The sequence below is a fragment of the Chenopodium quinoa genome, unplaced genomic scaffold (genome assembly GCF_001683475.1).
Source record: "Chenopodium quinoa cultivar QQ74 unplaced genomic scaffold, ASM168347v1, whole genome shotgun sequence".
NCBI classification, from domain to species: domain Eukaryota; kingdom Viridiplantae; phylum Streptophyta; class Magnoliopsida; order Caryophyllales; family Amaranthaceae; genus Chenopodium; species Chenopodium quinoa.
The window spans coordinates 470590-492860 of NW_018742987.1; the positions used below are offsets into that span (position 1 = coordinate 470590).

The 22271-nt window shown below is 35.5% G+C and overlaps 2 protein-coding genes across 2 annotated transcripts; both read left to right on the forward strand.

Annotated features, from left to right (window-relative positions):
• The first annotated feature begins 1166 nt into the window (after positions 1–1166).
• On the forward strand, positions 1167–6993 carry LOC110729552 (putative cell division cycle ATPase). Its single transcript, XM_021909294.1, has 15 exons — positions 1167–1690; positions 2573–2694; positions 2788–2876; positions 2958–2993; positions 3282–3375; positions 3548–3593; positions 3690–3790; positions 4004–4062; positions 4195–4773; positions 4882–4998; positions 5098–5666; positions 5781–5916; positions 6004–6072; positions 6187–6333; positions 6459–6993. The coding sequence occupies exons 1-15, from the start codon at positions 1473–1475 to the stop codon at positions 6570–6572; spliced, it is 2496 nt and encodes an 831-aa protein (XP_021764986.1). The 5' UTR covers positions 1167–1472; the 3' UTR covers positions 6573–6993.
• Positions 6994–18008: 11015 nt separating this feature from the next.
• LOC110729555 (F-box protein At5g52880-like) lies at positions 18009–21865 on the forward strand. The gene is made up of 6 exons (XM_021909296.1): positions 18009–18519; positions 19157–19311; positions 20125–20212; positions 20414–20613; positions 21199–21332; positions 21575–21865. The coding sequence occupies exons 1-6, from the start codon at positions 18335–18337 to the stop codon at positions 21689–21691; spliced, it is 879 nt and encodes a 292-aa protein (XP_021764988.1). The 5' UTR covers positions 18009–18334; the 3' UTR covers positions 21692–21865.
• The last annotated feature ends 406 nt before the right edge of the window (positions 21866–22271 follow it).

Sequence of the window (22271 nt, forward strand, 5' to 3'; positions counted from 1 at the left end):
GATTGTCAACAACATGATATATTACACACTTAACGTTTACCTATTTTGATTTTACATATTATTACAAATATTCTACGAACATAATTATCACCATTCAATGATTTGATCTATATAATATAACATTGTACTAGTGTATGATTATTGCGAATACAATAATTCTCAAGTTGATTGATTAAAGCTTTCTTATAAGTTTAAGTAGACAAGATTTATGAGTTAATCATGTTGAATCCAGTACTAGCATGGTCTTATGACCATGTTATTGGAGGAATCTAATTATAGCTAGTCAATTGGCATTGTGCATGGTGATGGTTGGATATGTTCAAGCATATTGTTCATTTATTAAATAAACAAATGTAAACAAGCTTATTCATTTAAAATACTTTCTTCGTTTCTTTTACAACAACACTTCGACTTTAACATATTTGTTTATATTAACAAAACTTAGCCATGTGCCATTTTATTAGATTTATCTTCCCCTATACTTTTTAATTTCAAAATTTTATTAATTTTACATATTAGTAATAAAAGATTTTAACAAATAAAATAACGCATCAGCAAATATGTAATGAGAAAGAGAAAGTACTTACAACCATCTATTCATACATTAAAACAAACTTTATTATGATAATTACCTATAATCAAAGAAAAAAGTTGTCACAAACTCGCAATTTCTTCATATAACATGACATTTCAGATTACCATAAAATTAGTTGACATCTAAAAACAATGAATTATATTGCTCATATACAAAGTAGATTTTTTTTGTTTTTTTTTTTTTTTTTTTTTTTTTTGTACTTTAATTAAAAAATAGCGACAATGCCACATTAACAAACCAAATTGTATGGGAAAGAACAAAAAAGGCGGGGGTGAGTCAGAAAAATCTCCCCTGGAAAAATAAAACAACCAATTACAAAACTAAAAATTAATTTTATAAAATTCCAATCAAAATAAAATTGGAGTCGGAAAAAAGTGGACTCTCCTTCGTCTGTAAGTCAGAAAAAGTTCACTACACAACTGTGTACCCAATTGCTTTTTTTCTCTTCTTCCTTTTTTATTTTTTTAATTTTTATTAATCAATTGATCAATCAATACAATACTACTGTAATAATTTTACAGAAAGCATTTATTTTTCCTTTTTTTTAATTTTTTTTTTTTTTTTTTAAGCAAAATGCATAATAAACCCTCTATAAATAGGATGAGATAGAACATCACACAACAATTACAAAGCTTCATACAAACCATTGCTTGTTGAAAACCAACACACCCACCAAACCAAACCCACCCAATTAAGCAATAATTCCCCACATTTTTTTGTCTTCATTTTCTCTCTCTTCCCCTAAAATTACAACCCATTTCATCAAAAATATTGAATCCTCTGTTTTTTTTGTTAAAAATTTCATCTTTCTATGATTATTTTGCTCACATTTCAAGAAAAAGATTGAATCTTTTTTGGTAAAATAAAGGAAAAAAAAATGGAGCAAAAGAGTTTTTTGTTATCAGCATTGAGTGTTGGTGTTGGTGTTGGAGTTGGGCTTGGATTGGCATCTGGCCAAACTGTTGGTAAATGGATTGGTTCTAATGAATCTTTGGATAGCATCTCTGCTGATCAAATTGAAAATGAGTTAATCAGGCTTCTTGTTGATGGCAAGGATACTAAAGTTTCATTTGATGAATTTCCCTATTATTTAAGGTAATTTTATTATTTTCCTCCCTTTTTTTCCAAAATAAAAAAGACATGATTTTTGTTATTTTCCCCTGTTTTTAATAGATATTGTTTTTTGGATAGAGTTGTGGATAAATAAAGGTTGTACTTTTATGATTATTGTTGGGTTTTTATGGGTTTGATTATTTATGGGGCTGTATGAATCTGTATCTTTCTGAATCATACATGATATAAATCTTGATGCTGAACTGGGTTTCATGCAATTTTTAGAACATGTTAGATTTTGTGAATATATGCTTTTAAAGATACTATTTTATATGAGTTTCTGTGAAAACCTTTTTTTTTGGGAATAATATCATGATCCCAGGAATAGTTTCTGTGTCTTAGCTAAATATTATTGGAAAAGATGCAACTTAATTTGAGTATTAGTATATTCTTTCCTAACTTCTGAGGGTTTTAATTTACTGTATGATTTTCTGGGTAAATCTGTAATTCAATTATTGTGGCAGTCATTTTGTAATTTGATGCTGAAGTTGTAGTTAATGATGATTAATAGTATTTCTTAGTGCCAGATTTGATGAATTGGTAAAGTTACAACTTTAATTTTGGATACAAGTTAGGTATGATCTTTGGTGAAATTTTCAAGGTTTATTTTTTAACCTCAACTCAGTAAATTACTTTACTGATTTTGTTTGATTCTTAAGTAATGATGTGATAAAATAATTTCATACGAACTGTCTTAATCTCGAGTTTCAATTAATGATTTGTAAGAATCATAGACTAAAATCTAAATCCATATGAAAAGAATAAAGATGATTTATGATACTGATAAAGGATGTGGCTTTTTGCTATTAAGATCTTGTTAATTTAGTGATTTTGACAACCTTTGGTTTATGATGTTGATGACAGTGAACAAACCCGAACACTATTGACAAGTGCGGCATATGTACATCTGAAGCATGCCGAAGTTTCCAAGTTCACTCGAAATCTTTCACCTGGAAGCAGAGCAATTCTGCTATCAGGGCCAGCTGGTATGTGATCTTTCTATGTCTGAAAGTAATTTTAGTTTTGTTATGCTGTTACCTTATGATAAATGTTTGATTTTCAATTTAATTCTCTTGCAGAACTCTACCAGCAATTGCTCGCTAAAGCGTTGGCAAACTACTTTGATGCTAAGTTGCTGCTGTTGGATGTTGCTGACTTCTCCATGAAGGTAAATATCCCTTTGATTGAATAGACTTGTTAATAATTTGTTGAATTTGCACTAATGTTCATTTGATATTGGTTCTTGCAGATGCAGAACAAGTATGGCTGCAACAAAAAGGAACATGTAAGCTCTCCCTTCACAATTACAAATTCTAGTCCTTTAGATTCTGAATATCGTGTCAGCTAATCTAAACACACGATATGCTTTGCTTAAAAGAGTTTGAATTTTGAAAGATGCCAAGCTTCTTTTATATAGCATTATTGAGGCAGAATTGATCTTTCAGATCTTTTGTTTGACTTGTGTTTTTGTTGATTCACTAGATATTTATGCAAGAGAAATAGTTTACTGTATAATACAAGAAAGCTTTCATGATTATCTTTGCTCACCTTGTCGTTTTTTCCTTTGCTTTAGCGAATTTCAAGGTCCATATCAGAAGCAACATTGGGGCGTATGTCCAGCATGCTAGGCTCCTTCTCTATCCTTCCTCCAAGGGATGTGCCCAAAGGTATAAAACTTCTGTTACCCTTTCTTAAATATATCATTTGTGAGTTTGAAATTGTAGCTAACTTGTAATTTTGCATTTGTCGATCAATATGAAGTATATGCTTTGGCATACCAGCATTTTTTGCTACCTTCTTGGTTTTCTTTTCAGTAGTTCTCATGATTGTTTCTTTCAGGCACATTGCGTAGGCAAGCTAGCACAACAGATGTCATCAAATCCGGGTATAATACCTTTGATGTTGTTGTTGGATTATTAAAGAGACAGTGTACTGCTATTTTATTTTAGTATGTTAGTTCTGAGCTTATACTTTTGTGTAGGTCTGGAGATGGTGCTAGTTTCCCTCCCAAGCATCGCAGAAATGCCTCAGCATCAACTGATATGAGTAGCCTTGCTTCTCAATCCTCTTCAGCAAACTCAGGTCTTGTCTTTATACCAATCATCTACTAGCTAGCAAATTCTAAATAAAACAAGAAAAAACTAGAAACATTTTTTGGCTAGATAACTATGATTTGGCTTGATCCTATTTTGTTCAGTTTGCACATAATAGTGTATGTCAGAGAATATAGTATGGATTGATTGAATTAGTATTCTTAATCTGATTGGTGGTTCTTTTGATTAATTTTGGCTTCAGTAAAGCGCCCAACAGCTTGGTCATTTGATGAGAAGCTGTTTCTGCAAGCACTTTACAAGGTGAGAATTAGAATTTCAGTACTTTCTTTCTCATCAGTCCTTATTAAGATAATACTCCTTCTGAACTCTATAATCGCAATAGAGTTTGAACTATGGACTATTAAACTTAAAAATGTCACATTTGATCTGCAGGTGTTGGTCTCCACATCGGAAAAGAGTCCCATCATATTGTACGTCAGGGACATTGAAAGACTGCTGCTTCAGTCAGACAGGCTATACAATTTGTTTGACAAATTGTTGAGCAAGTTGAGTGGTTCAGTCTTGGTGCTTGGTTCTCGTATGTTGGATGCTAACACTGACTACGAGCAAGTGGATGATAGGCTTACCTTATTGTTCCCTTACAATATTGACATAAGGCCTCCAGTGGATGAGACAAATTTGGTTAACTGGAACTCCCAATTAGAGGAGGACATGAAGACGATCCAGTTTCAGGATAACAGGAACCACATTGCTGAGGTTCTTGCAGCTAATGATCTTGTTTGTGATGATCTAGGCTCTATCTGTCATGCAGACACTTTGACCCTTAGTGATCATATCGATGAAATTGTAATGTCTGCAATATCCTTCCATTTGATGAACAACAAGGAGCCAGAGTACCGAAATGGGAAGCTGGTCATCTCTTCTGGCAGCTTGTCCCATGGGTTGAGTTTATTCCAGGAAGGCAAAAAAATGGGCAGAGCCAAGATGGAAACAAATGGTGAAACCGGAAAGGTTTGTCCTTAAAATTGATACTGTAAAAAATACAGCTTTTCGAACAGACTAGGATAACTGAAGTGTACTTCACATGCTTATGTTCATTTTTTTGGATGAAATTTTCAGGCAGTGGATGATAGTGCTGCAGTGAAGCCAGAGGGGAAGAATGAAACCTCTACTGGTGAAAACAAAGGCGAATCAGTCACTCTGACAAAGAATGCTGAGAATCCGCCCCCTGTGAAGGTAAATTGTTTCTGGTGCTTTTACAAAATTGATGACAGTAGAACCATCATCAGCTTAATTTGCCAATGTCTTTACTGAAAATTAGATCATATTGAACAGGAAGTGGCTCCGGACAATGAATTTGAGAAGCGAATAAGGCCAGAGGTCATTCCTGCAAATGAGATAGGAGTTTCTTTCAATGACATCGGATCCCTGGATGAGATTAAAGAGTCCCTTCAGGAGCTAGTGATGCTTCCCTTGAGAAGGCCAGACCTGTTCAAAGGCGGCCTTTTGAAGCCTTGCAGAGGAGTGCTGCTCTTTGGTCCTCCCGGTACTGGTAAAACTATGTTGGCAAAGGCCATTGCCAATGAAGCCGGTGCTAGCTTCATCAATGTGTCAATGTCCACCATCACATCAAAGTGGTTTGGTGAAGATGAAAAGAATGTCCGAGCATTGTTCACACTTGCAGCCAAAGTTTCTCCCACCATTATCTTTGTAGACGAGGTTGACAGTATGCTTGGGCAAAGAACTAGAGTTGGGGAGCATGAGGCTATGAGGAAAATCAAGAACGAGTTTATGTCACATTGGGATGGACTTATGACTAAGCCCGGGGAGCAGATTCTTGTTCTTGCCGCTACCAACAGGCCATTTGACCTTGATGAAGCCATTATTAGGCGATTTGAGCGCAGGTTTGTTCACTGTTATTAATCATGCACTTGCTGTTTATATGAAGCATTCTTTGATATTGTCATTTATAGTTGCAGATTTCCATTGACTAAACTCTGAAATCTTTTTCATCACAGGATAATGGTGGGTTTGCCAAGCATTGAGAATAGAGAGAAGATCTTAACAACTCTTCTGTCTAAAGAGAAGGCCGAAAATTTGGACTTCCATGAGCTTGCTACCATGACTGAAGGATACACCGGAAGTGATCTGAAGGTATATAATCCTCTCAATAACTTGAATACATTGTATTATGCTATAATTAATGCCTATAATTTACCTTCTGTTACGTCTTTCCAACAGAATCTTTGTATCACTGCTGCATACCGTCCTGTTCGTGAGCTGATCCAGAGGGAGAGGCAAAAGGATTTGGTTAGTGATATCTTCTTATGCTTCCCTATTTTTTTCCTGGGGTGAATTAGGGAGAAAAACTTCTTGAAATGCTTGTATCGCCTTTTAGCCTAATTTATACCACTGATCTTACAGGCAAAGAAAAAGAAAGCCCAAGAAAATAATGACGATTCTACTGATGCTTCATCTGAGAAAAAAGAAGATGAAAAGGAGGCTGAGACCCCTGAACCAATTATTTTGAGGCCTATAAATATGGAGGATTTGAGGCAAGCAAAGAATCAGGTAATGAATTGTAAAATTCAAGAGTATTGACACTCATAGATATGATATTTAATTTCTTACTCTTAACATATGAAATTCAAAACTTATTTCAGACTAAATTATACTGTAATGTTTTTGCTCTGCAGGTTTCTGCTAGTTTTGCTTCAGAGGGTGCAGTAATGAATGAACTGAAGCAGTGGAACGAGCTGTATGGAGAAGGCGGTTCAAGAAAGAAGGAGCAGCTTACTTACTTCTTATAGAAAGGATGTCCATCACAAAGTCAGTAACATAATTTCAGGCTTTTCTATGAAGCTCTAAGTGAAGTCCAAGGACATTTTATAGCAAAGGAATTTACTTGATAGCTCCATTGCCGGAGTCCTCTTTGGCAATGACATTACAGGACAGAAGGAAGCATTCCATGTAATCTGTATTTCTTGTTGGCAGCGAGTTTGAAAAGCGAGTTTTAGAGATAGGTGCAATGTGAGCTTACATATCTACTTACCATAATCAATATTATGAGTTTGCTCATGTTGTAAGCCTATGCAATGTAGTATGTAATTAGATTTCTAGTTAATGAACAAACTATTATATTTTTTCTGTCACCTTTGTAATTTATGTACCAATTACTGTGGCAGTAGCCATTTGTACTATATATTTCTTATTTAACTTACAATTAGTACTTGTTCTGTCTCTAGTACTTGATTTTAGAGACTAAATGCCTAATGCTTAATACAGAAGTTGGTTTGCAAACTTCTTCTGTTGTTAAACGAAACACAGACGCGTGATCATAGAAAAAATATAACTTGTTAAAACTACAAAGTTTGATCATGGACATCTATTTTGGGAATATTGAGAACTTATATTGGTATATCTTGTTGGGATCTTGAGAATTTATAGGGGGTGAGAATTTGGTTATATAAGTGAATGTGGTATTCATGTTTGCTTGGGTTGTCTCATAAAAATTGTGTTTAACTAGTGGCATGAGTCCTGACTCTCACAATCTCGCCTAGGATTTTTCCTATTGAAAAGGTTGATGTTATGATTTTCAAAACTGAGGAATGGATACTCAAAATTTCAACGCCCTCGTCAGAAATCATACAATCAAAAGTACAATCATTTGCTCGTTTTTGCAAATGAACATAACAGTTATGCTCATTTATGCAAAAGACTGAAATTAGAGCTGTCAATTCGGGTAAACGGGTCGGGTTTGGGTCAGGTGAGAGTGGGTCGGATCAACTCGGATTGGGTCAATTCAGATTAATTCCGTAACGTATGCGGGTCGGGTTTGGGTTGGGTCATGCTTGAGTCGGGTCACGTCAGGTCATACTTCTTATCGGGCCTGGGTCAGGTTTAGGTCGGGTGAACAATAAGTCAGGTTTAATTCGGGTTTTCACGGGTTAAAACGGGTTAGGGTAATTCTTGAGTTCGAGTCGGGTTTAGTTCAAGTCAAAAATTTGCGGGTTAGAATCAGGTCGAGTCATTCTCGGGTTTGAGTCGGATTCGGTTCAAGTCAATAATTTGCATATTATAATCAGGTCGGGTCATTTTCAAGTCGGGTCATTCTCGGGTTTAAGTCGGGTTCGGTTCAAGTCAATAATTTGCGAGTTATAATCAGGTTGGGTCATTTTCAAGTCGGGTCTTTCTCGGATTCAAGTCAGGTTATGTTCAAGTCAATAATTTGCAGGTTACACTCAGTTCGGATCATTTCCAAGTCAGGGTAATATTCAGGTTTAGCTAACAATAAATATATAATTATCGTTTTTATCAAGCTAATTAATTCCTTTGACTATAATATATATGGCAATATACTAGGGAACTATAGTCTATAATTTAGGAAGATAATTATCTCCTTTGACCATACAACAAATATATACTATACATATTTAACTCTTAAATTTGATGATGATGCTCCTTTAATTTCTTTTGTTGGCCTGGACCGACTTGGTCTCCCAAGACAAAATGCTTTGATCAACAATAATAAGGTGGTCCAAATGCATTTAAGGTGATTTGAAATCGGGTCAAGAAAAATTTGGGTTGAATTTAGGTCGGGTCAATAACAAGTCGTGTCAATTTCGATTCGGGTTAGTAACAGATCGGGTTGAATTTTTGGTTTGGGTAAGTAATAGGTATGGTAAATTCGGGTCGGGTCAATAACAAGTCGGGTTGAATTTGGGTCAGGTCAATAACAGTCGGGTTGATTTCGGGTCGGGTTTGTAATAGGTTGGGTTAAATTCGGGTCGGGTTAGTAACAAGTCGGGTTAAATTCGAGTTTTGACGGGTTAAAACGAGTTTGGGTCAATTTCGATTCAAGTCGGGTTCGGTGCAAGTTAATAAAATTGGCCGTTGTAAACCGGTAAATCGGTGCAAGTTGTAAACCGGTAAAATTGGCTGATTAAAAGCAAATTGAATGGTTCCACACACCCAATTGGACTCCCGGAGGGTATGAGGGACCATGGTAAACATTTTGGCAATTTTTATTTCTAGGCGAAAAAAATTCAAAAAATTCCAAAATTGAAGGTTAATATCCACGCTTTTTGAGAAATTTTGGAGGTTTCGGAGCCCGTTGTCGAAAAGTCTTGAAATATTATGGGATACATCTCGGGGTCATATGATGCCATTTGGAACCATATATGATCATTATTTGTTATCATAAATGTTCGTGGTAGGCTTGAATTAATGAAATCAGTGCAAGTTGTAAACCGGTAATTAAATTGGCTTTTTAAAGGCAAATTGGATGGTTCCACCAACCCAATTGGACTCCCGAAGGGTATTAGGGACCGTGGTAAAAATTTCGGCAATTTTTATTTCCGGACGAAAAAAAGTCAAAAAATTCCAGAATTGAAGACTAATATCCACACTTTTTGAGAAGTTTTGGAGGTTTCAGGGCTCGGTGTCGAAAAGTCTTGAAATTTTAGGGGATACATCTCGGGGTCATATAATGCTGAACCATATATGATCATTATATGTTGTCATTAATGTTTGTGGTAGGCTTGCGGTAATGAAATCGGTGCAAGTTGTAAATCGGTAAATTGGTTGTTTACAGGCAAATTGGATGGTTCCACTCACCCAATGGGACTCCCTGACGGTACTAGGGACCATAATAAACATTTTGGAAATTTTTATTTCTGGGAGAAAAAAAAAGTCTTGAAATTTTAGGGGATACATCTCGGGGTCATTTAATGCCGATTGGAACCATATATGATCATTATTTGTTGTCACAAATGTTCGTGGTAGGCTTGAGTTAATGTAATCGGTGTAAGTTATAAACCGGTAAATAGTCCGTTTAAAGGCAAATGGGATGGCTCCACCCACCCAATTGGACTCCGGAAGGGTATTAGGGACCATGGAAAACATTTCGGCAATTATTATTTTCGGGCAAAAAAAATTAAAAATTCATAAAATTAGAGGCTAATATCCACGCTTTTTGAGAAATTTTGGAGGTTTCGGAGGTTTCGGGGCCTAGTATCGAAAAGCCTTGAGATTCTATGGAATACATATCGAGGTCATATAATGTCGTTTGGAACCATATATGATCACTATTTGTTGCCATAAATGTTTGTGGTAGATTTGAGTTAATTAAATCGATGTAAGTTGTAAACCCGTAAATTGTCATTTAAAGACAAATTGGGTGGCTCCACCCACCCAATTGGACTACAGAAGGATATTAGGTATCATGGTAAACATTTCGGCAATTTTTATTTCTGGGAAAAATAAAATCAAAAAATTTCAATATTTAAGGCTAATATCCACGCTTTTTGAGATATTTTAGAGGTTTCGAGGCCCGGTGTCGAAAAGTCTTGAAATTTTAGGATTTAATCTCGGGGTCATATAATATCATTTGCAACCATATATGATCATTATTTGTTGTCATAAATTTTCATGGTATGCTTGATTTAATAAAATCAGTGCAAGTTGTAAACCAGTAAATAGGTCGTTTAAAGACAAATTGGATGGTTCCACCCACATAATTGGACTCCCGGAGGGTATTTGGGACCATGGCAAACATTTTGGCAATTTTTATTTACGAGCGAAAAAAAAGCTAAAAAAATTAAAAAATTGAAGGCTATATCCATGCTTTTGAGAAATTTAAGAGTTTTCGGGGCCCGGTATCTGTAGACACCCATTTGTGTCTCCCCAAAACCAAACCCAGTGATGAGTACCTTTCATGTCGAACCATAATCGAATGAGGTGAAAGTGTGAAAAGTCTAGTGTTGCGGTTAGTTTTTGTTAAAATTCTTTCTTTCTGTTTTCGAAAACCCACTCTATTTTATGAAAACGTCCATTCCAGTTTAGTTTAGTCCATGATAAGGGTCCAATAATGGTGTAGTTGGATGAGGCTTGAAAAGACCTTTCCAACGATATATTATAAGCCAATTCCGATGAATAATGAGGAAATTATGGCCAAAATACTAAACTGGGCCCAAATCGAATTTTACCTACGACCCAATGATCATGAGGAAGGTCCAAAGGTTTAATCCTATTCCTAAACTAATTAGGATTGATTAGAATCTTCTATAAGTTTCTAAAATATCTTAATTATCCTTTTTTGAAAAGATAAGATTAAGGAATTTGATTTAAATATAAATTTTCCTTTTTTATAAAACTTTCCTTTTTTAAAGTCCTAATTCTATTCGGATTTAAACATGTTCAAAGACAGTCAGATATAATTTTCGTGCCTCATATTTTTTATCTAAATTTTATATGGTTGGATAGATCTTTAAATTATCTTTCCAATGATATATTAAATATTAAATCCGAGCTATAACGAAAAAGATATGAATGAGACATGAAACTTTATCCAAAACTGATACCGTCCTACTATTTCGGCTATATCTTTTTATCTACGAAATATTTTAATCTGATTTTAATTGGGTTGGAATTAGACTTCAAGATCTTTCCAACGACATATTATATGCCTTATTTGGACTTCTGGATCAAAAGATATGATAAAAACAAAATCCGCAAAAAACTGCTGTCTACGAGTTTTATTTCGATTCGAATTTGGATTCTTTTCTTAATTCTTCGACCCTCTTTTTTCCTATAAATAGAGGTCATATCTCCCCTTTTTCAATCACGAACTCTCATCAAGATTTTCTTGATTATTCTCTCTCTTTTCTAAACTTTGTTTTCACATACAAAATTCCGCATTCGCAAGATCTAGATACACCTAGCCATATTCGAAGTTGTTTTCGTCCTAGACGTGAAAGGTTTAATTTCTGAGGGTTTGGTCCCAAATCTCTCTTTCAATTATTTAATTTAATTGTTTTGATCATTATTTTCCTTGAAGTTACTAACGTGTGTATTTTGTAATTAGAAAGAGGTACGAGGCATCCAAGTAAGTACTTTAGTGGTTTAATTGATATTATAATGTAGAAATCATGTTTATATTGTTATTTTGATTCCTAGTATCATGTCTAGGGTATTTTTAATATTAAATATGATTGTTACGATGCTTCCTATGTTCTTCCTAATATTTATAATTGCTAGTATCATGTTAGGGTTAAAGATTTGATTTTTATTGCTTAGTGACATGCTAGGGTTTGTTATTAATCTTGTTAGTATCATGCCTAGGATCTTGCTATGCTTTAATATGATTATGATTATGATTGATATTATTATTATTCATGATGTTGATTATTATTTATTATGTTGCTTGATATATTTTATATTGTTATTTCTTGATCACCTTTTATTGCATGTTTAAAGGGAATTTGTACTTACAATCACGCTTAATAAGATAATTAATAATCTTGTTTAGGGTTAATTGTGATTATTAATTCAAGTGATCGCCAATAATAGATTTATTTGTGCATTAAATTCAACCAACATAGATTAAACAGGTTTAGGGTTAAACCTATTGATTGTATGTTAGTCAGAAAGCGCACATGAATACGAGCAGAATAAAGTAGAGGCCTATTATTAGGGCAGGTTCAATCTCTTTTAGGTTGGATTTGTACCATCATCCCCGGACCCTTATTTGGTTCATGACCTTATGGAGTTGACGATCTCTTGGATCGTTAAGGGGTGTAACCTTCACCTCGTGAATGGTTTACAAGTTCCTTAACAACTTGTTGGCGACGCTTTTGCTCTATCTTCTTCCCTTTTGGACGCCACCGTACTTTAGTGTATGATCACAGTGGGGTTCGAGCTAGTGGGATTTTAAAGGCTTGAAATTATTCCCCACAGTATCTAAAAGTCTCGAAATTCTAGGGAATAAATCTGGGGTCATATAATATCGTTTGGAACCATATGTGATCATTTTTTGTTGTCATAAATGTTCGTTTTAGGCTTGAGTTAATGAAATCGGTGCAAGTTTTAAATCAATAAATTGGTCGTTTAAAGGCAAATTGGATGGTTCCACCCACCCAATTGGACACCTAGAGGGTATTAGAGACCATGGTAAATATTTCAGCAGTTTTTAATTTCGGGAGAAAAAAAAGTCAAAAAATTCCTAAATTGATGGCTAATATCAATGCTTTTTGAGAAATTTCGAAGGTTTCGGGGCCTGATCTGTCGAAAAGAAATGAGATTTTATAAGATAAATCTCAAGATTATATAATGACGTTTGAATCCATAAATGACCATTATATGTTGTCATAAATGTTCTTGATAGGCTTGAGTTAATGAAACAAGTGCAAGTTATAAACAGGTAAATTTGTCGTTTAAATGAAAATTGGATGGTTCCACCCACCTAATTGGATTACCAGAGGGTATTAGAAACCATGGTAAAAATTTCGGCAATTTTTAATTTCGGACGAAAAAAAATCAAAAAATTCCAAAATTAAATGTTAATATCCACGCTTTTTTAGAAATTTTGGAGATTTCGAGTCCCGGTGTCAAAAATCCTTGAGATTTAAGGGGTTACATCGCGGGGTCATATACTGTTGTTTGGAACCATATATGATCATTATATGTTGTTATAAATGTTCGTGGTAGGTTTGAGCTAATTAAATCGGTGCAAGTTGTAAACCGGTAAATTTGGCGTTTAAAGGCAAATTGGATGGTTCCACCCATCCAATTGGACTCCCCGAGGTTATTAGGGACCATGATAAACATTTCGGCAATTTTTATTTCCGGGCGAAAAAAGAGATAAAAAAATTCTAAAATTGAAGACCATGGTAAACATTAGGCTAATATCCACGCTTTTTGAGAAGTTTTGGAGGTTTCGGGGCCCGGTGTCGAAAAGTCTTGAAATTTTAGGGAATAAAATTTGGGGTCATATAATTTCATTTGGAACCATATATGATCATTATATGTTGCCATAAATGTTTGTGGTAGGCTTGAGTTAATAAAATCGGTGCAAGTTGTAAACCGGTAAATTGGATGTTTAAAAGCAAATTGGATGGTTCCAACCACCCAATTGGAATCCCGGAGCGTATTAGTGACCATAGTAAAAATTTCGGCTATTTTTATTTCCAGGCGAAAAAAAGTTAAAAAATTCAAAAATTGAAGTCCTATATCTACGCTTTTTGAGAAATTCTGGAGGTTTCGGGGCCCAGTCTTGAAAAGTTTTGAAATTTTAGGGAATACATTTCGGGTCATATAATGTCATTTGGAATCATATATGATCATTATTTGTTTTCATAAATGTACGTGGTAGGCTTGACTTAATGAAATCGGTGCAAGTTGTAAACCGGTAAATCGGCTGTTCAAAGGCAAATTAGATGGTTCAATTCCACCCACTCAAGTGTACTCCCGAAGCGTATTAAGGACCATTGGAAACATTACGAAATTTTTTTACTTCCGGACGAATAAAAAGACAAAAAATTTCAAAATTAAAGTCTAATATCCACGCATTTTACGACAATCAAATCCCCAACCCAATACTATCCAGAAATTAAATAAAAAAATTAAAAACAAAATAATATTTAAACGTAGCTTTAACATTAAAAGGCTTCGAAATTCCCTCAAACTTGGTTTAATACGGCCAAATTCGTCCATGAAAACACTAGAATTTGACCTTAAAAACCATTAATTTGCTTAAAACCATCACCACAAATGAAAGAGCGTGATAAGAGAAGGGGGGGTTTTGTTGATGTAGGTCTTGTTAGCGGCGGTGGTTGGTGGCGGTGGTTGGTGGCAGTGGTGGTGGTGGCCTTTGAAGGGAAAGAAGAGGAGGGCAACGAGAGAGAAGGAGAGAGAGGGGTGAGACGACAATAGGAGAAGATCAGGAAAGAGAAGGAGGAAATAGAAGAGGAGATCAACAAAGAGAAGAGGAGAGGAGAGAGCAAGAGAGGAAGAAAGGAGGAGAGGGGACAGCAAAAGAGAGAAAGAGAGAGGCTGAGGAGAGGAGAATTTAGGGTTAGGGGTTTATTTAGTGGGGCAGGTTTTTTTTGTAACAAAGCCACCGGTTTTGAACCGGTGGGATTAATATATATCTTTCCCACCGGTTCAAACCGAACCGGTGGCAATACCCTTCCCTCATAATCCCGCCCAATTTTCTCCATATTTTCCCACCGATTTTTAAAAACCGATGGCCAGTACTCGGAAGCTAATTGCATTAATCTACTAGTGTAGGGGATACATATCAAGGTCATATAATGCCGTTTGAAACCATATATATGATCATTATATGTTTTCATAAATGTTCGTGGTAGGTTTGAGTTAATGAAATCGGTGCAACTTGTAAACTTGTAAATTGGCCGTTTAAAGGAAAATTGGATGGTTCCATCCAGCCAATTGGACTTTCGGAGGATATTAGGGACCATAGTAAACATTTTGGCAATTTTTATTTCCGAGCGAAAAAAGTCAAAAAAATTCAAAAATTGAAGCCTAATGTCAACGCATTTTGCGAAATTTGAAGGTTTCGGGACTCGGTGTCGAAAAGTCTTGAAATTCCAGGGAATACATCTTAGTGTCATATAATGCCGTTTGGAACAATATATGATTATTATATGTTGTCATAAATGTCCATGGTAGACTTGAATTAATGAAATCGGTGCAAGTTGTAAATCGGTAAATTTGTCGTTTAAAGGCAAATTGGATGGTTCCACCCACCCAATGGGACACCCGTAGGGTATTAGGGACCATGGTAAATATTTCGTCAATTTTTATTTCCGGGCAAAATAAAGTAAAAAATTTCCAAAATAAAAAGCTACTATCCACGCTTTTTGAGAAAATTTGGAGATTTCGGGGCCCGTTGTCAAAAAGCTTTAAGATTTTAGGGAATACATTTCGGGGTCATATAATGCAGTTTGGAACCATATATGATCATTATATGTTGTCATAAATGCTCGTGGTAGGCTTGAATTAATCAAATCAGTGCAATTTGTAAATCGGTAAATTGGTTGTTTAAAGGCAAATTAGATGGTTCCACCTACCCAATTGGACTCCGGGAGGGTATTATGGACCATGGTAAACATTTCGACAATTATTATTTTCGGGCGAAAACAGTCAAAAAATTCAAAAATTGAAGGCGAATATCCACGCTTTTTGAGAAATTTGGAGTCTTCGTGGCCCACTGTCTAAAAGTCTTGAAATTCTAGGGAATACATCTCGGGGTGATGTAGTGTCGTTTGGAACCATATATGATCATAATTATTTGTTGTAATAAATGTTCATGGTAGGCTTGAATTAATGAAATCGGTGCAAGTTGTAAACCGGTAAATTGGTCGTTTAAAGGCAAATTGGATGGTTCCACTTACCCATTTAACTCCCGGGGGTATCAGGGACCATGGTAAACATTTAGGAAATTTTTTTTTTTGTGCGAAAAAAGTCAAAAAATTCCAAAATTGAAGGCTAATATCCATGCTTTTTTAGAAATTTCGAAAGTTTCAGGGCCCGGTGTCAAAAAGAAATGAGATTTTAGGGGATACATCTCGGGGTCATATAATGCCGTTTGAAACCATAAATGATCATTATATGTTGACATAAATGTTCGTGGTAGGCTTGAGTTAATGAAATCGGTGCAAGTGGTAAACCGGTAAATTGGTCGTTTAAAAGAAAATTGGATGGTTCAACCAACCCAATTGGACTCTCGAAGGGTATTAGGGACCATGGTAAACATTTCAGCAATTTTTATTTTCGGGCGAAAAAACGTCAAAAAATTCCAAAATTGAAGGCTAATCGACTCTTTTTGAGAAATTTTGGAGGTTTCGGGTCCGGTGTCGAAAAGTATTGAAATTCTAGGGAATACATCTCGGGATCATATAATGTCGTTTTGAACCATATATGATCATTATATGTTGTCGTAAATGTTTGTGGTAGGCTTGAATTAATGAAATCGGTGCAAGTTGTAAATCGGTAAATTGGCGTTTAAAGGCAAATTGAATGGTTCCACCCAGCTAGGTGTACTCCCGAAAGGTATTAGGGACCATTGGATACATTACGATAATTTTTATTTCCGGGCGAATAAAAAGTTCAAAAATTCCAAAATTAAAGTCTAATATCCACGTATTTTGCGAAATTTTGGAGGTTTCGGGCCCGATGTCGAAAAGTATTGAAATTCTAGGGAATACATCTCGGGGTCATATAATGTCGTTTGGAACAATATATGATCATTATACGTTGCCATAAATGTTCGTGGTAGGCTTTAGTTAATGAAATATTTGCAAGTTGTAAACTGGTAAATTGGTCGTTTAAAGGCAAATTGGATAATTTCACCCACCCAATTGGACGCCTGGCGGGTGTTAGGGACCATGGTAAACATTTTGACATTTTAATTTCTGGGCAAAAAAAAGTAAAAAATTCTAAAATTGAAGGCTAATATCCACGTTATTTAAGAAATTTTGGAGGTTTTGAGGCTCGGTGTCGAAAAGCCTTTAGATTTAAGGGATACATCTCGGGATCATAAAATGACGTTTGGAACCATATATGATCATTATATGTTGTCATAAATGTTTGTGGTAGGCTTGAGTTAATGAAATCGGTGCAAGTTGTAAACCGGTAAATTGGCTGTTTAAAGGCAAATTGGATGGTTCCACCTAGCCAATTGGACTCCCAGAGGATGTTAGAGACCATGATAAACATTTTTACAATTTTTATTTCCGGGCGAAAAAAGTCAAAAATTCAAAAATTGAAGGCTATATCCACACTTTTTGAGAAATTTCGAATGTTTCGGGGCCCGGTGTCGAAAAGTATTGAGATTTTAGGGGATACATCTCGGGGTCATATAATGTCGTTTGGATCCATATATGATCATCATATGTTGTCATAAATGTTCGTGGTGCTTGAGTTAGTGAAATAGGTGCAAGTTGTAAACCGGTAAATTGGTCGTTTAAAGGTAAATTGGATGGTTGCACCCAGCCAATTGGACTCCTAGAAGGTATTAGGGATCACGGTAAACATTTCGGCAATTTTTATTTTCGGGTGAAAAAAAGTCAAAAAAATTCAAAAATTAAAGGCTAATATCCACGATTTTTGAGAAATTTTGGAGGTTTTGGGTAGAGCTGTCAATTCGGGTAAACAGGTCGGGTTTGGGTCGGTAAGAGTAGGTCATGTCAATTCGGGTCGGGTCAATTCGGATTAATTCCGTAACCTATGCGGGTCGGGTTTGTGTTGGGTCATGCTCTAGTCGGGTCACGTCGGTTCATATTTCTTATCGGGTTTGGGTCGTGTTAATAACAGGTCGGGTTACAAATCTGTAATAATAAACAGAACCAATTGAGCTAAACAATTTGAAACAAACTAAAGTGTATCCGTAGTAACGCATGGTATATACGTAACACGTGTATTTTAAAAAAACAAAAAAAAATTGGCCATAAATTTTTTTTTTTCTTCAAACTCTTGCCAGTTTTGTTTACACTTTTTTTTCCCCTTCTCCTCCCTTCCTTTGGGTAGAAAGTGGGAAGGGGAGAACCAAACACCCACCTCAACCACCACCGCCAAAAACATTGGAAATTCCCCACCAATTAGGCAATCTCTCCTTAATTCCACTTCTTTTAATCTCCAATCTCTCTCTCCTCCCACAAATTCCTTTCAATGGAAAATCTATTAAATTCAAAGACTAACATGAACCCTAATCTCTGCTTTCTTTAAAAAGTTTTGATTTTGATCTTTACCCATCAAATTACAAACACCAAAAATGTCGGGAGCATTACGAAGATACCAAAAATTGGAATTGCGAAAATCACTTACTCTCTCATACCGCTACCCAATTGCTTGCACAGAGCTTGCTGGTATTCTTCGATCAGCTTACGCCAAATCCCCTAAACCACTTCAGTCTCTTCTTCTTGAAGATACAATCGCCGCTTTTCGCCTCCTTCCTCAGTAATTTCCTCCTCCTTTTTTTTATTTGAATTTCTATTATGTTGACTTTATTATTATTGTCATTGATTTTGATTTTTAAACTATGGTTTAATTTTTATGATTGTATAAAGTTTTGATTTTTGATTGATTTCTTGCTTCCTGTATATTAACTGGGTTGTTGGTGAATTGAATTGGGTTTATTTGGCTTTATCCTATAAAATCTATGGTTTTGTATGAATATTTAAAGTTTGAATTTTGATTGATTGGCTGCCCTCTATATACACTGGGTTATCAGTGAATTGAACTGGGTTTGATTAATTTTGTTGTATGTGATTTGCTTGATGTTGTGGGTTTATTCATTATTGTTTTATCCTTGAACCTAATTAGTCTTTTTTAATGGAATATTAAGTTTAAACTTTTTTTAGTATATTGATTGTTCATTGAATACAATGTTGTGATTATTTGTGAAATAATTTCTGATGGTTGTAAATTCAAATGATGATTACATGGATTACACAGCTTGATGTTTAGACTCGGATTAGTGAGATTAAATACCGAACATTTTGGTTTCTTGATGATATGAATTTTATTAAGCCTGGCATTGTTTTGTTCATCCTGATGAGCTGAAGTCCTTCAATAACTTTAAGTTCTGTACTAGAATGCAGACACAAAGTGCTGTTTCAGCAGCTAACCTTCTCAGCCAGAGTGCGGAGGCTGCTTTGCCAAAGCAGAAACGAAGTCTAGCAGCTGCAGAATTCAAGCAAGCAAAGGTTGCTTACAAGAGACGTGCCAAAACTCAACTGGAAGAAAAAGGTAGCATTTGCTGAGATCAAATGTCTAAATTAAATATCAAAGCATTTAAAATTCTGCTATGAAAGGATCTAGGATTCCTGTCAGTTGGTCAATGTATCCTTAAATTGCAGTTAAATTTCAGTGAACACATAACTTAGCCTGCAGTGGCAAGGTTGATGAATGATGACAACACTTGAGATTTCACATCCTTTATCAAGAAGAGGAAAAAAATTAGGCAATTGCTGTAATGCATCTAAATGCTATCTCAATAAGTGTAAAATTTGTTTTGCTGATAGTTTGCTAACACAACCACCTAGAAGTTATAGGAAGGAATCAAACTATTAGAAATTCAGTTTATTTTCCTAGGCACTCTTTTCTAATATCATGGGAGTGTTGTGATCCTAGCACTCAAGGACACAAGATTGGTACTATGACCTATTTCTTAGTGTAACTGTTTGTTTGGATAGCAAAGTGGAAGAGAAAGGGAAGGGGGAGAATATAAGGAAGGGGAAGGAGAAGGTAAGGTTACATATTCCCTCTAAATCTTTCTAACGTCGGAAGGATTTGTTTTTTTTAAAGAATGAGGGAAAATGAATCCTTCTATTTTCCTTCCCTTCCCTCCTATCAAAAGGTATCCAAAGAAGGGAGGATAATTCCCTTCTTTTTTCTCCTCTTCCTTTCCCTCCAATTCTCTCAATCCAAACAATGTGTAAGTCATATAAAATACAAGTATGAAGCAAGGAAACAAGATATCCCTTTATATCTTTGGTCTCTTGTCATTGTTTATGTATTTTATTTTGAACAGCTATATTGATGACAAAAATGACCTTTCAGATCCTGTCCAATTGCCTCAAGATGTTCTTGTACATCTCTTCAATTTCCTGGACCTGCCATCTATAGTATCTGCTGGTATGGTGTGCCGGTAATATGCCTTGCCATGCTTTACATTTTTAATTGCTTTGCAGTTTCCATTGATTTTTGGAAAATCCAATGATGGAGTTTTTATTTATGTGTTTGAGTTATATCATATATTCATATTGTTTGCTTCATGCAACTTCAGTCTTCGAAATGTTGTACAACTCTTGAATGTTACAATAGCACTTGTTCATTGTTGTTTTTGAAGGTCATGGAATGCAGCAGCAACTGACAACTATCTTTGGCAGTTCCATTATAACTGCCATTTTGGTGACTCCCAGAGTATTTTGAAAGGTGAGGGGTTTCAAGGTGGTGTTACTGCTGATGGTCGGCAACATACAGCTTCAAATGGTGTTTTTAAAGATGCAAACTATGACTGGAAAGATGCTTTTAGAAGAACATACTTGGGTGCGTATATAATACTTCGTATTCGTAAATTAATATGCTTTTGCATTTAATTCTCCCTCCTCTAAAAGTTCTTCTTATTTTTGACTTTATTGGGAGACAATCACCGTTCTTCAATATAGGAAGAACTGTTAGAGACGAAGGGAGATAATATTGCTTAGCAATATCCTGTTGGCATTGTTGTATTTTAGCTTTGACATTTCCTTTCTAGTATTTCTTATGTCCCATATAAAATGCCCACCTTCTTAATGAGATGTCCTCTGAATTTTAGTATTCCAAAGGTTCCTACATTTATTTTTCCTCTAAAAGACATTACTTGAAGTCAAGATTCATTGTCCATTAAAAAAATATACTATTTTTAAAACTAAGATGATGACGCTTTTGACGCAACACAGAGAAATCAAAGAGAGGGGTAGTCTGGTTGCAGACCTCAATTTTTTGTACTGTCAATTTGGTATGCCTTTTCAATAGACTGCTTTGTCAAGCCAGTTTTCTCCTTGCCGTCAACATGCAATGTGGAGGTGATAGTAGACACCTTTTCCAAGTCGTCTATCTGGCTTTATTGATGTGTTTTTTATCCACTGCCAGGCCTTCCATCATGGAGATACAAGTATAACAGAGGATACTGTTGTCACTGCAGTTCAATTGTTTGGCTTAGCAACTTGAAATGCCCAAAGAAACACTTGAGTCAACAGCAGCTGAGGCCCATGTCGCCTAGCCAGGTCACTTTCTCACCCTTTCTAAGAGATCTAGTTATCGACTTAATAGTTGTCTTATATACTTGATTGCACCGTTGTATTATTACTTAAGGTCAGCTGTATATATAATGTATCCCCTGCCATCTCAATAAAAAAAAAAAAAAAAAAAAACTCCATAGCCTTTGCTGCCCTCCAATTGCTGCTAATAGCCTCATTTTGACACAAGTACATGGTCTTGACTTCTTTTTTTTGTCCCCTCATTGCAGATTGTTAGATACATTTTTGATGATTTGAAGATTTGGTGGTTGATACACGATAGTGATAGCGAATCAGATGAAGATGAAGGTCCTGGTAACAGGTTCTGGGCATATATCATGCATTAATTCACCAAGGGTGCTTGATTAAAAAAGCGGAGCATGCTGAAAAATTATGATATCTCTTTGAGACCAGCTTCTTTGTTGTCTCCAATATATGCTGTATAGAAATAGGTAGGGTATATTGGTTGTAGAACTAACAAATCTGAAATAAATACAAGCACTATTCTGATTTTTTACGAATTCCCTGCTGGAGAGTGATTTCTAGTTTTCTACACTGGAATATATTTTTGCACCCCTAGAAGAAGGCTTCACTGTGCTGAACCCTGGGCTGGACATGTAAAGTCCTGAAATCAAGTGCCTTAAAAGTTCGCTCTCTTGAGCAGGAAAGTAAGAAAATCTCCTTCAAGGCCGAAGTAATTGTGGCCATGCTACTCCAGAAGTGTCTTCCTCGAATGAAATTTAAAGCTCCGTAAGGGGTGTGTTAAGAGCAGTGACACTATCAATCTGTTCACGCCTCTATTAGTGAGTCAATTGGTGCTTTATTTACATGACTAACTTCTCACTCCAGTTCCTTGATCGCCTTGCTGCAATGTGCACCCACCATGCTCAATGACATGCTTCAAGTTATGAATGCAAACCTTGTCTG